Consider the following 13,405-nt stretch of genomic DNA (forward strand, 5'->3'; position numbering starts at 1 on the left):
TTTTCCTCCTCGGGATTAATTAGTAGTGTACGTTTATGCCCCATAAGCCTTCGTGACCATATGCTTTGATGATTTACAACTATTTTCAGATTACCACACCACACCACACGACACTTTACCTCCCCCCCCCTCTCTCTGTTTAAATTAAAAAGGTCAAAAAGGCTAAGACAAAATACATGGTTATATCAGAGTGGTGATTTAGGCTCAACCATTAGAAATACGTTTGAGGGACATAAACAATACGATACGATTACGATATTAAAAACTGTTTTAAAATGCATGTTGTAAATAAGAACGCTATGCAGTCATTCAGTATGATTGGTCTAGACATAGATGCATTTTCTACAGTAGAATATTAGATATATAGAAATTACTAATCAATTCTCTATAGTGTGAAATGATATATAAAAACATTTCCCCTTTGTTCAATAATTTGATAATTACTGCCACTGCACATGATTAGAATTTTTCCTGCTATTGGGGAATCAGCGACATCAGATGGTCGCAAGGTATACATATCCTACAAGTGGTCTCCTAAGCAGGCAAATCTTAGAACATCCTGGTTACTGGTGATAGATCCCACGAGTGTGTGTTGGGACAGAGAAAGTTTGATAAATAATAAAGTAGATTTTCTCCTGATTAGTCTCTTTGAAATAACAATTTTAGTATGAAAATCTTGCCATATAAGTTCATGGCAGGGTGGTAACTACTGTAGGTGCAATTTCCCATTGTCATGAAACAAATAATAAATAAAAAACATTTATTGATATACAGTGTAATTCTTTATTGATCCCCGGCATAGATAATTCAGGTGTCATCAGCACCACAGTATGTAACAGCTTTACAAGTAATATTCAAATACAAATAATGTTAGAAAGAGATCACATATAAAAAGAAAAAACCTTAGCAATCGGACTGACTGGGATAACGGTGTATAAACAATTTCAAAATAAAAATATAGGCATAGCATAAGGCACAATGTATAACCAGATTATGAACAGATACTATGTTAGCTATAGGTCAAAGAACAAAAGAATAGCAGATGCTCTTGATTAGAGGCTATGAGATACATGCAACTTGTTCCAGTCCAATCCTAATCCTTCTAGCCTCACCCCGAGAAAGACCCACGTGGGTCAAAACTGGCTGCCATCCTTATTTTTGTTATTATTTGTTACATTATGCCCAAGACACATTAAACACTTTAACTACTGTATATCCTCGACTCATTGAGTGTATATTTTAAATTAGTCAAATAACTATGTACAGACTGTAATGTGAGACTGATATACAGCTCCATCTCAATGAATTAGAATATTGTGTAAAAGTTCATTTTCTTCCGTAATATAATTCAAAAAGTGAAACTTTCATATAGGCTATTCTCAATTAATTGTGCATAAAGTGAAGTATTTAAAAACTTTTTTTGTTTTAATCTTGATAATTATAGCGTACAGCTCAACAAATTCGACTATTTTACGAGAAAAAATGATAGTTTAAACGAGAAATGTCGACCATCTGAAAAGGATATTAATGTATGCAGTCAATACTTGGTCTGGTCTACTTTTTAACAAATAAAAAATTGGTCGTGGCATGGAGGTGATCAGCCTGTGGCACTGTTGGTGTTATGGAAGCCCAGGTTTGTTTGATAACAGCCGTAAATTAATTTGTATTGTTGAGTCTCATGTCTCACACCTTCCTCTTGAAACTACAACCTAGAATAGATTCTCTGTGAGCTTCAGGTCAGGCCAGTTGGCTGGTCAGTTAAGCACAGTAATACCATGGCATGGTCAGTATACCAATTACTAGTAGTTTTGGCTCTGTGGGCAGGTGCCAAGTGCTGCCTGAAATGGAAGATCAGCATCAACATAAAGCTTGTCAATGTACGGAGGCACACAGTGCCGTAAAATATCCTAATAGATGGTTGTTTTGAGACTCTGGACTTGACAAAACACAGTGATGATTTTGGCCATGTTATCTGCTGGTGTTGATCCACTGACAGTGAAAACTTAACAATGGTTTCAACACAGCCATCATTTTAGTACATTGTACATTGTGCTTCAGTATGTTGACAAGCTTCACGGAGATGTTAATTTTCCCACAGTGCCAAAACTACTAGTAACTGGTATACAGACCATGGTATTACTGTGCTTAACTGATCAGCAATCTGGCCTGACCTGAACAGTGACAAAGGCTGATCACGCCACATTGATGGAATAAGTTGTTCAAAAGTAGCACAGACCAAGTATTGTCTGATACCAAATTTGTTGAGATAGGATTTTTTGATTTTCATGAGCCATACTAATCAAGATTAAAACAAAAAAAGGTTTTAAATACTTTATGCCCAATGAATTGAGAATATATGAAAAGTTATATGAAAGTTTCACTTTTCGAATTATATTAGGGAAAAAAATGAACTTTTATTTTTACACAATATTCAAATTCATTGAGATGGAGCTGTATGTACATGTAAGTCAGCCTACACAGTAGGTACAGTACACAGATCTGAGCAATATCTGTTGCCAGTGTAACATAGCAGTTGACCTAAGTAGGCAACTTCCATGATAATTTAGTGCAGTGTTCCCAGTATAGCCAGTAGTACTATTGATCATGCATAATCATCCCAAAAAGCATAGTCACTTTCATATTGATCAACTATGGCTTTACAGTCTTTCCTCAGCAAAAAAGACATGCAGCTGAAAAAGGCACGACCATTGGGCATCTGCCCCACAGTTTCCCAGGTGTCCGTCTCTTCACAATAGCGCTCAATGTTCTCGATGAGTCTACATGAAGAGAGACCAATAGCCATGTGTTAAATATATGCTGTGGACAAGAAGCCACCTTTTCCCAGGCATTCATGGAGGCAGTGTCTTACCTGTGGCTCTCATCCCGCCCTCCTAGTACGTAGATCTTTCCATCCACCTCAACTGCGCAATGCCCGACACGTCTCTCTTGCATCGGGGCACACACAGTCCATTGATTGGTCTTGGGGTTGTAACATTCTATCGTGTTTTCAATGTTGCGCACGTTGCTCTCGTTCACAGTATGCCGTCCACCTACAGATAAACAAGAATTAAGAGTATAGTGACTTTTAATGGGCTCAAGTACGATACACTCTTAATTGACGTGCACGTCTGTTGTATCTCTAAGCCACTGGCTAAATACTTTACAAGTTCCTGGACTTGACTGTGGCCGACGACCTGTCCTGGAGGACCAACATCACCTCTGCCGTGGGGAAGGCACAGCAACGCCTTTTCTTTCTAAGGAAACTTAAATGAGCAGGACTTCCACAAGCTCTGTTGATTAACTTCTACCACTGTGCAGTAGAGAGTGTGCTCACCTATGGGCTACTGGTGTGGTTTACCAGCTGCACCAGGGCAGACAAGGAGGCCATCCACAGAGTGGTCAAGGCTGCAGGGAGGATCATTGGGACCAGTCTCCCAGTTATCTCCACAGTCTTCACCTCCCGCTGCCTACGCCGCACAAATAACATCCTACAGGACCAGTTCCACCCAGCACACCATCTTTTCCAACGTCTGCCCTCTGGTAGAAGATATCGATCCATCAGGTCCAGAACCAACAGACTGTCCAACAGCCTTTACCCACAGGCTGTCAGGCTGCCCCCCGCCCCCCCATCGCCGAGCCCCCTCTATAGTATTAAAAAGGGTACTGAAAATGGACTTGGTCTTGCACTATTACATTGCACCAGCACTATTGCACTGGGTTATTGTACAGTATGGTTATTTATTTGATGCCAGTGGTGAAGCTCTAAACTTCGTTGTTTCATGCAAGCAATGACAAATAAAGATCTATCTATCTATGTACTTGATGCTATTAACCTTGTTCAACACGTCACTGCACCCACACATGAACTTGGACATACGCTTGACCTTGTAATTTGTTATGGTTTGCCCATTTCTAATGTTCATGTTTGTGCTCCAGTCAGTTCCGATCATTTTCCTGTTACTTTTTAGCACTGCCCTGTGACAATTTTAATTCATGCGGTCAGTGCAGTGTATTGAAACCTGCTACCGCCACGCTGTTCTCCTCTGCTTTTAATAATGTAGCTCAGGCTGATAATGGCCTCTCTGAGGGTCTAGACACTGAGCAACTCACATCTTCCTTTCTTTCCACCTGTGCCGGCATTCTGAACACTGTTGAGCCATTAAAAGCCATGCGTCCCAAACCTAGGTCTGAGCCTTGGCTAAACGACAGTATGACACCACCCGCGCTGCCAGGAGTGCAGATGGATGAAAGACAGGCTTCATGTGTCACATGACATTCTTAAAGATTGCCCACAGATGTTATCCCCAGTCACATCTTTAAGGAGACCATTGGGCCCAGGGTCCATAACATCATAAATAGCAGTCTTGCTTCAGGTGTTGTACCTCCATATTTAAAAACAGCAGTTGTGACACCACGGATTCCTCTGTTCTTACAAATTACAGACCTATTTCTAAACTTCCATTCATTTCAATGATCATTGAGAAAACGGTGCCATCTCAATTTCAGTCATTCTTGCAGGTACACAGTATTTGATATTTGTGACCAGATTTGACTGAGAGCCTGCCATCGCGCAAATTCCAGCTTTTCACCAGAAGAGAAAAACATTTTTTAATTTTTTCCCAAAATGAGTTAATAGCACAGGCATATTTACTTTAGTACTTTAACTATATAATTTTGGTACTTTTACTCAAGTGAAGCAGAATACTTCTTCTACCATTGACCAAGAACCTTTAAGAGCAGAATGATACCTATTACATAGATCTTTCCGTTGAGAGTAAGGACAGCTGGATTGGTACGCGGGTTATGCATAGGAGCGACTTCCGTCCATACAGATGTTTCAGGGTTGTACTTGGCCACCTTGCTGATTGAACGCAAATCTTTTTGTACACCTAGGGCCCAGGAGAGAGAGAGAGAGAGAGAGAGAGAGAGAGACACACACACACACACACACAGGAATTAAACTCACACAAAAGGACAAATTCCAGTGTAAAATCTTCAGTGTTATTATAACTCTGGTTTTCATTTAAGGATTTACTAAAGATTTAAGGATCATTTAAGGATTTAAGGATCAACTAAAGATTTAAGGATCATTTAAGGATTTTACTGTGTAGAAAACACCTGGTGTACCAGAGTCGTTAGTCATGATGACCATATCATGACATATAATTCATTATAAATAGAATACTGTGACATCATTGGTCAGGCCACATGACTACTACAACGATTTAAAAAATATATATACACGTACACACACAGACACAGACATAAAATATGATCCACTGCTATGCGAGGGGTCCAACTTTACAGAAAAAAAACAAAACTACTCCGCTAATCACCGAAACAAAGCCCGTTTTGTGTTGGTGAAAGTCAATTTTCCAGCCTGGGAAGCGTCTCAGTTCCCCAGCTCCTCTCTAAAATGCACTATTTTTGTCATGAAGTAAAATGCATGCAAGTGGATTGGCGTAGGCACAACCCGGAAATGCCATAGTAGAAGAAGTTACTCTATACGGGACATTACTTTATCAAAAAATGGCACAAAATGCATTTTAGAGTAGCTATGTGGTTTTGTTTATTTTCGGTAAAGTATAACCCCTCGCACGGCAGTGGGATTTCTTGCCTGTGAGCAGCAGAGGCGTTCCCGTTAGGGCGTTAGTGAGAGACTCGCTATAAGCACTGGACCAGGGTTAATTTTAGCCAGAATACACTGTGCCACCAGGAAGGAAGATTTTAACTCTCGCCTTTAACTGGGGTGGGAGAAATCCATTACCACAGTGGTGGGTACTGTCTGCAGTGCGTACAGGTACAGAGATTACTCTTGGCAACAAGTACAAAGTATAATTGCATGCATTCTCGACTTGCATCTTTCCAGAGTAGAAACACACACCTTATGAAACCCAGCAGGCTGAGCCTGCAGTTGCATAAACATGTTCCGTACCAATAAAATAGAGATGTCCTTCTAGTGCAGCCACACTGCGTATTGCGTTAGAAGCGAGAAACGCTTCCAGATCAACAGATTCCATGAGCTGCCAGGTGTCAGCGTCAAAGTCATACCGCTCAATTGAGTGCCACGGATCACCCATGGCATACACGTAGCCATCTAGTGTCACCATGCCTGTAGAGTAGACCATGTGGAGTTGTGTAGAATTTTTTATAAATAAAGTCCTTGTCAAATGCACTATACAGTCTCTCATTGGGTAACCAAGGCAACAACACTTTAGTTCTTTGTAGTTTGAAGCACTAAATCCATAATTAATCAAGGCTGTGATCAGGAGAGAAAGTTGTTACTTTTCTGCTGCTCGATCTCACCACTTCACAAATACACTTATATTTAGTTCTATATTCAACTGTAGAAAGGCTTCCAGAGCATAAAAAATATAACTGTTTTGAATACTAGACATTTACAATGTTAATTTATAGGCCAATATTATACAAAGTACAGTATGTACAACAAGCTCACACACAGTATACTATATAGTATAAAGTTGTGCTTTATCTATTGCCGTATCTTGCACCCTAGATAATACTTAACAATCTTACGGAAGTAGGAGCGTGGTTTATTCATGGGAGCTGAAGTTGGAGCATCCCTCCATGAGTTAAGGTCAACGTCATAGCAAATCAACCTACTATTGACTGAATAATCCAGTCGATCAGCCAAAAACAGAGTACTGCCTACGGTGGGAGAAGAGCAGAATTAAAACATTGATTTATGCCATAATTGTTAGAGCAATAAAGATGTAAACTAGAAAAAGTGCCCCACAGGGCAGGTCAGGTTGTGGCCTCCTGGTGGCGCTATAATAGGTCAATGTGAAAAGGGTGCCATTTCTTCTTACGCCTTGGATGGAAATTGATGATTTGAGGCATTTTGTTAAAAGAAAAATCAAAGATCCACCCGTTGGTGGCACTATAACAGGCCAATGTGAAAAGGGTGGGATATATTCCTCAGCCTAATAGGAAAGTCTGTGAAAGATCTCACGTAAATTGCACGCAGAGTTCATGATTTGAGGCTTTTTGTTCAGAACGGGCCAATCCTGCAAACTTTGAAAGTCAATGTTAGCCAATTATGATGGGGCAGAGGTTCATACTTGGCAAAGTTGGCATCCAGGCGTGTGTGTGCAAAATTTGGCATCGACAGGGTTAATGGTGCCGGAGATTAGCTGGTAACAGACAGTCGAACGGACGGACGCACACACACACCGACAGAGTGCAAAACATACTCTCTCCCCTTGCCTTCGGCCTGGTGCTGACAATAAAATCTTTTGATATTACTTTGATATTACGGATCTGTCCATATTCCATCCTGATTGGATAACATTTGCTTCCACCTGATTGGTCCTGGTTTGAACAAAATGCCTCAAATCATGAACGCAGTGTGCGATTTCCTTTTTGCAGGCTCGTTCCCACTACGCAGAGGAATAAATAAATAATAATAAATAAATGTATTTATGACATTTGCGAAAGATTTTGTGTTGCCAAAATCAATATAACATATTTTACAAGCAAATACAGCAGCACAAGATTTTGGTTTTTTGGTTACCGGTATACACTTTTACATTTATGGCTTGTGACAAAATACTGCATTATTATGCGGAGAACTTTTAACCCAAAGTCCAGAAGGGTATTGTCTATGCAAAAATGCATTGAAATAGTGCCAAGGACACGGGAACGAAACCGAACGAAAAGGGACCTCGCAGCACGGCCTTACTAGAAAGAAATTGCGCCCTTTACACATTGGCCCATTATAGTGCCCAGGAGGGCACACTAACCTACCTGTGCTCAGATGAGCACCTTTTCAATTACTTATGTAATGTGACCATGTATTTACCCTGTTATTTGTTGACTTGAGTTTGTGACATTTACTCACCACGCTTAAACATAGCAGGCTTTGCTGGCAAACGTGTCTCCATTGGCAAACACCCTAGTGTCTTCCATTGATTGGTCAGGGGATCAAAGATCTCAATTTTGTCAAATACCTCGCTCAAATCGTTTCCTCCCATCAGCACTATCACTTCAAAATACGGGCGAGAAGGAACAAGTGAGTCAGAGTAGTTTTATGCAGATAGAACCCTGTGTACTCTGTGTACATTAGAGGAATTTGTCAAAACACTGATGTATTCTTTCCACCAGTTGCAATGTGTGAGGAAGGGTACCTGTGGTCCTGCGTGGGCGTGCTGTGTTACAGAAGGGCTGGTCTTTGGCCTCAGAGATGAACCTCTGGCAGCCCTGGTATTCTTTCACCACATCCAGAGACTCAATCACAGTGTGGCGGTAGGAGGGGCTTATGAGAGGCAGACGGATTTGCTCTAGCACCTTAAAGAACACAGAACGATACAACATTATGTATAAAGCATGCATAGTACCAGCAAGTACCATATGCCACGCATGTATTGGACGCAAAAAACAAAAATCCTTTCAATTGATTGACGTTTCTCATCAGAATGAACAACTGTTTCTGTTCTAGAAACTACCTGCATTTAGAACTATCCAAATGTATTGACAGTACAGGCTCCGACCATCTAACAACATGACAATAAAAAATAAAAAACCTTTTCAAAGTTCTGCTTGCGGGTAGGACATTTGTCTAACCACAGCATGGCAGCTTCAAACACCTCCTCCTCGGGCACATTGAGATGGTCACTGGCAAGAATCACTGTCAGTTCTTCCACAGAGAGAGACAGGAAGTCTTCCTGTTGTTAGAACAAAAGCAATACAGTAGATTAGCTGACAGGTTAAATAAAACCCTGTTCCCTTATTTCATACTGAAAGTAACCTTTTCTCCTCTGATGAAGTCTCGCAGTTAGATGATTTGTTTACTGAAATGGACATGTGACTGTATCTTATTAATATGTTAATCCGTTCATTGAGCTGGTGATAATAAATAACAAAGTTATTGGAGTAAAAGTCTACAACAAACAACTTGGGAAATGTATGATACCTCTGAATCACTGACCTGCTGGTATAAGTCACAGAAGTGTTCCAGAATATAATCCATGCTGTATTCTGCCAATTTTTCACAGCATTGGGCCTCAGCAAAGCAGTTAATCCCTACACAGTTACTTAAATCCATGTAACGATCAATGTAGTCACAGCATGCCTCTCGAATAGCCATGAAATCCAACAGGTTTGATGCTACTAGTAGGGCCTAGTAGTCCAAACACCAAAAAAATAAAAAATCTTTATTAAGCACCAATGTTGCGTAGTAGGACAAACATGTAGACAATTAATACGATTTATAATGATAATAATTTACCTGCACATTTGCAGCGGAGATAGACACCTCTGAAGTATAGGCGTAGTTCACCAACATTCCAAACACCTGAGGTTCCACAGCACTGATGGTCACCCTTTCCTGTGTGGACTCCAGCATGCCAGACGTCGTAAACATTGCCTGTGCAGGTTGAAAAGGTGAATGGAGTGTTCATGGTTAGGCTTTTATTTTCAACGAACAGGCTGGATATAGCGATTCCCTTAACAACAGCAGGTCAATAAAAGATTACCTCAAAGTAAGGGCTGAAAGAGGCCAGCACATAGCGATGGCAGGGGAACTCCTGCCCCCCGCAGCACAGAACCACATCACACAAGGCCCTGTTGAGACGCAGCCTGTTGAGGCCCTCTAACATCTCTTTGGGATGGGTGGGATCCACGTACACCTCAGTGTCCGCTGAGGACAGCGATATACTGGTGTCGTCCTCCTGAAGTGCAACAACAGCATCCAGAGGGAGATTTATAATCAGACAAGTAAAAAAGATATATGAATCTGTGAATAATGTGGCTGATCTGGTAATGTGGCTTGAAAACTCTCCATGAGCTTTTGCCTTGTGAACCCTCTCCTCCTAAAATGCAGGTGGTGTTGATCACACCGAAATGCATCACTACAAATGCAAATGCTTCATGAAACGCCTTGAAAAGCAGAGAGGCAAATAATACAGTGTGTACAGACAGACAGGCATCCAGTTTGTATTCTGCCCTCCTGTGCTTGGTGTATCAACACAGCAGCTTGAACACAACAACTCACATGGTAGTAAGTGTCCAGTTTCATTCTCTTCGCAGCCTGTCGTGGTTCACTCCCGGAGGCAGCAGCCATGATGTTCTCAGCTACGGCTGAAGTGAGGTTTGGTGGAGGGGGTCACGTCTGCAGAGAGAATACACAAATTACACACCAATATTGTTACAGCTGGCTACACGGTACATCTCATCACCTGTTGATTACAGTGATTTAATTCAGTTCAGGCTGAGCATAGTGAAATGAGGTTGTATTGTGGTCAGATGTGTTGTGCCGCACAGCGAAAAACAGCTGATCATCACCTGGGAGATAATAATAATAATAATAAACCTTTATTTATATAGCACCTTTCAAAACGAGGTTACAAAGTGCTTTACAGAAAAATAAGAACAAATGCCTCCTTCAGATGACGTCAAAGGAGATCTACCGACAATGGACCCTGCTGAACCGCCTGCGTACTGGGGTCGGCTGCTTCAAATTGCCAATGAAGAAGACAGTGCAGCATGCGAGTGCAAGAAGCATGAGCAGACTGCCGACCTCATCCTCATCAAAATGTCAACCTGTGTAGAGTAGACCGCCACTTTTGGAGGCCGGCCTCTCTTTGATGTGGGACTGAACGACACCAGTGTTGATTTCGTATACTTAATACTATGACAAACAATGTTCGTCGACTACCTTTTTTCACTGACGAAAACTAAATGTAAACTATATGAAAACTAAGCTATGACGACTAAAACTAAGGCTAAATGTATTGACAATTTTGTCAAATAAAAACTACACTAAAATGTTAGGAAGGCATTGTGGACAAGAGATCCAGTATAAGTAATTTTACACTTGGTTGCATGCTGAAAATAGCCGATCTACAAGGTCACAACGCGTCGCGCTGAGCTTGTAGATCGGCTATTTTCAGCAAGTGTAAACACTTGCTAAATTTTTTTTACAACATTAGGTTGACTTTTTTTGATTACATATGGTGGTCATTTTATCACAGGAAAGATTTGCCTCCAAGATGGAACCTACTGTAGGTAGGTCATTTCATATTTCCGTATGAAAATAGTCACCCACTTTAACTTTAGCTGAGATTACTATTTAATCCAAAGAGGATGAATTCAGTTTTTCCCAGGTGTAAATCGTGTAATGATAGTTTGTCATCAGCGAGCCAGGTGCCTTTTCAACCTGCAGGTCATCCGCCAACAGGAACAAGTTGCAGTCACGGGCTATGTCATGAACTCATGTCGTTTACATATATTAGGAACAGTAAATGGTGTCAAAAGGTCCAGCATGACCATGCCGCAGTATTTGCAAGCATCCACCTCATGTTTGATCAGTGGTCGCTCAAATAGAGGAGGTATGAGTGGGATCTTCTGAAGCCGGATTGGAATTCGTACATTCGTTTTTTATTGGCAAGCAACTTTTCAACCTGTTCATAGACAATTTTTTCCATGACTTTCGAGAAGAATATAAATAGGGCGTTAGTTGCCAGGGTCTAATTTGTTGCCTTTTTTGTGCAGGGGGCTGAGTCTCTGAGACATTTGGAGGGGATGTTGTCCTCCTGGCCATAGCTCTGGTCCATAGCCTTACTGCCCTAGAAGCAGTAAGTCTATGGACCAGAGCTATCCTGGCCAGTGGCCTTGTTGGGTTGTACTTGTAGTAGAGCACTCCATTTGGATCTATCAGTTGTTGCCATTACTAGTTTAAATTTGTATTTTCATACTTTTTGTAGAAAGCTTTGGTGTGCTCTAGACTAAAACGCCCAGTGGATTGGGAGGGAAGTTTGTTGACCAGTTGTGTCTATAAGATGATGTGCTACTGCATACACTACAGTACAATCCCTTGACTCCTTCAAAACCGTTCTCAAAGGGCACCTAGGGACGTAGCACTGGTCCTCTATGGACCAGAGCTACTAGGGACGCTGCTATTCGAAACTGGCCCCCGTAAATTCGGAATCCCCTTTTCCCCATACGTTTCTTTTCCCTTTTTACCCCCTTTATGATGAATTCCTGTTCTGTTCTTTGGCTATATAGAAGTGTCTATAATTTGTACGTCTCTAAATGTTTTGATGAATTGAACAAGGTCGACCCTCTTATAAACAAGTATAATGCTTTATTGGGTCGTCCACTCACAGTTAACAGTCTTTGTATTGAGTTGTGCTGGAAATGTACTGTAATTCTGCAAACTGTTAATAAATATTTCAATCAATCAAAACAAGTGGCCACAACAGACAAACTCCAGTGAAATTCAACAAATGCTCATAAAATAAACAATATTAGTTTTTCAGTCAGAAGTACCAACAAACCTTTTCTTCAGTTTCTCGAGAAGTGTACGTGATTACATCATGGAGGTTTGTTACTTTGTTTACATAGTAAGTAGTGTAACCACTAACTTTGTCCCCCTGGCAACACGACACTATAAGCATGCAGTTCCGGCCAGCGAGTCATTTTTTTCCTCCTCGGGATTAATTAGTAGGCTACAGTGTACTGTGTACGTTTATGCCCCATATCATGTCTTCGTGACCATATGACTTGATGATTTACAACTATTTTCAATTTAGATTACCACACCATTTTTAATTTATTGTTTTAATCATCACTGCAGCTTTGCACACTTTACCTCCTCCTCCCCTCTCTCTCTCTCTCTCTCTCTCTCTCTCTCTCTCTCTCTCTGTGTGTTTAAAAGTACAGGAAAAAATCTCAAAGTACAGGTAAAAATATAGTACAGGTAAAAATCTCTCTCTCACTTTTTGAAAAGCGTGGATATCTCGCCCCACAGTGTGGATATCTCGCCCCAAAGCACGGATATCTCGCCGATGTTTATTTCATGTTTATGCAATCTGCACACCGCACAGACAGTCTATCTTAAACGTGTACATTAAGAAGCATGTTTAAATTAAAGGTATATTCAGTGATTTCACTCAAAAAACCTTAGGTTTCATTTTTGGCTGTGGGACCCAGCCTTTCGTCCAATCAGGATAGAGAGTCAAAAACGAAACCTAAGGTTTTTTGACCCCCAGGTGTTAACTGGGGACAGGGAGGAACTCCTTATATGGCCAGCACACTTTATAGTAGGGAGGATTATCACAACAAAACAAAAAAAAGAAGTGATTTTTGAATTAAGTGAAATCACTGAATATAAAAAGGCTAAGACAAAATACATTTAGAAGTTTCTCAGCTTTGCAATTAGTTACCATATGATACTTGTTGTGAGGTCATATTCATAAAGCTGTATTGTGCGGCAGTAGGTAATTTATTCCTTCATTTGTCAGGCCAATAATCTGTCCTGGGAAATGGATTTTGTAGATCCCAGGTTCGGTGAAATGGTGTGGAAGTGATTTATTTGCACAGCATGGAACTGTGACTCCTCAACAGTGTAACAATAAAACTACAAAAAAAGCCAAAACACATTAAT

The 13,405-nt window shown here is 40.8% G+C and overlaps 1 protein-coding gene across 2 annotated transcripts; it reads right to left on the minus strand.

Moving 5' to 3' along the window:
- Positions 1-769: 769 nt before the first annotated feature.
- Positions 770-12,346, minus strand: LOC310877507 (kelch-like protein 21). 2 transcript variants are annotated; one of them, XM_083791384.1, is made up of 13 exons: positions 12,297-12,346; positions 10,013-10,129; positions 9,495-9,689; positions 9,248-9,385; positions 8,948-9,139; positions 8,544-8,684; positions 8,148-8,307; positions 7,862-8,005; positions 6,538-6,669; positions 5,936-6,112; positions 4,749-4,889; positions 2,870-3,050; positions 770-2,777 (listed from the first exon to the last, which is right to left on the minus strand). In XM_083791384.1, exons 2-13 carry the CDS (start codon positions 10,079-10,081, stop codon positions 2,603-2,605), a joined length of 1,845 nt encoding a protein of 614 aa, XP_083647510.1. In that variant the 5' UTR covers positions 10,082-10,129; positions 12,297-12,346; the 3' UTR covers positions 770-2,602. The 2 variants fall into 2 exon arrangements, with proteins under 2 accessions (XP_083647510.1, XP_083647511.1); XM_083791385.1 differs by lacking the exon at positions 8,948-9,139.
- Positions 12,347-13,405: the final 1,059 nt, after the last annotated feature.

This window comes from Protomyctophum parallelum (genome assembly GCF_964188405.1).
Source record: "Protomyctophum parallelum genome assembly, chromosome: 20".
Lineage (NCBI taxonomy): Eukaryota > Metazoa > Chordata > Actinopteri > Myctophiformes > Myctophidae > Protomyctophum > Protomyctophum parallelum.

Bases quoted from the DNA above. Each gene is read 5' to 3' on its own strand.
- LOC310877507 (XM_083791384.1), bottom strand. From the start codon at position 10,081: ATGGCTGCTGCCTCCGGGAGTGAACCACGACAGGCTGCGAAGAGAATG. The intron at 8,308-8,543 runs GTTTTTTATTTT...GTGTTCTTTAAG, and splicing joins GCAAGCAGAACTTTGAAAAG to GTGCTAGAGCAAATCCGTCT. The intron at 2,778-2,869 runs GTAAGACACTGC...CTCTTCATGTAG, and splicing joins GGGCGGGATGAGAGCCACAG to ACTCATCGAGAACATTGAGC.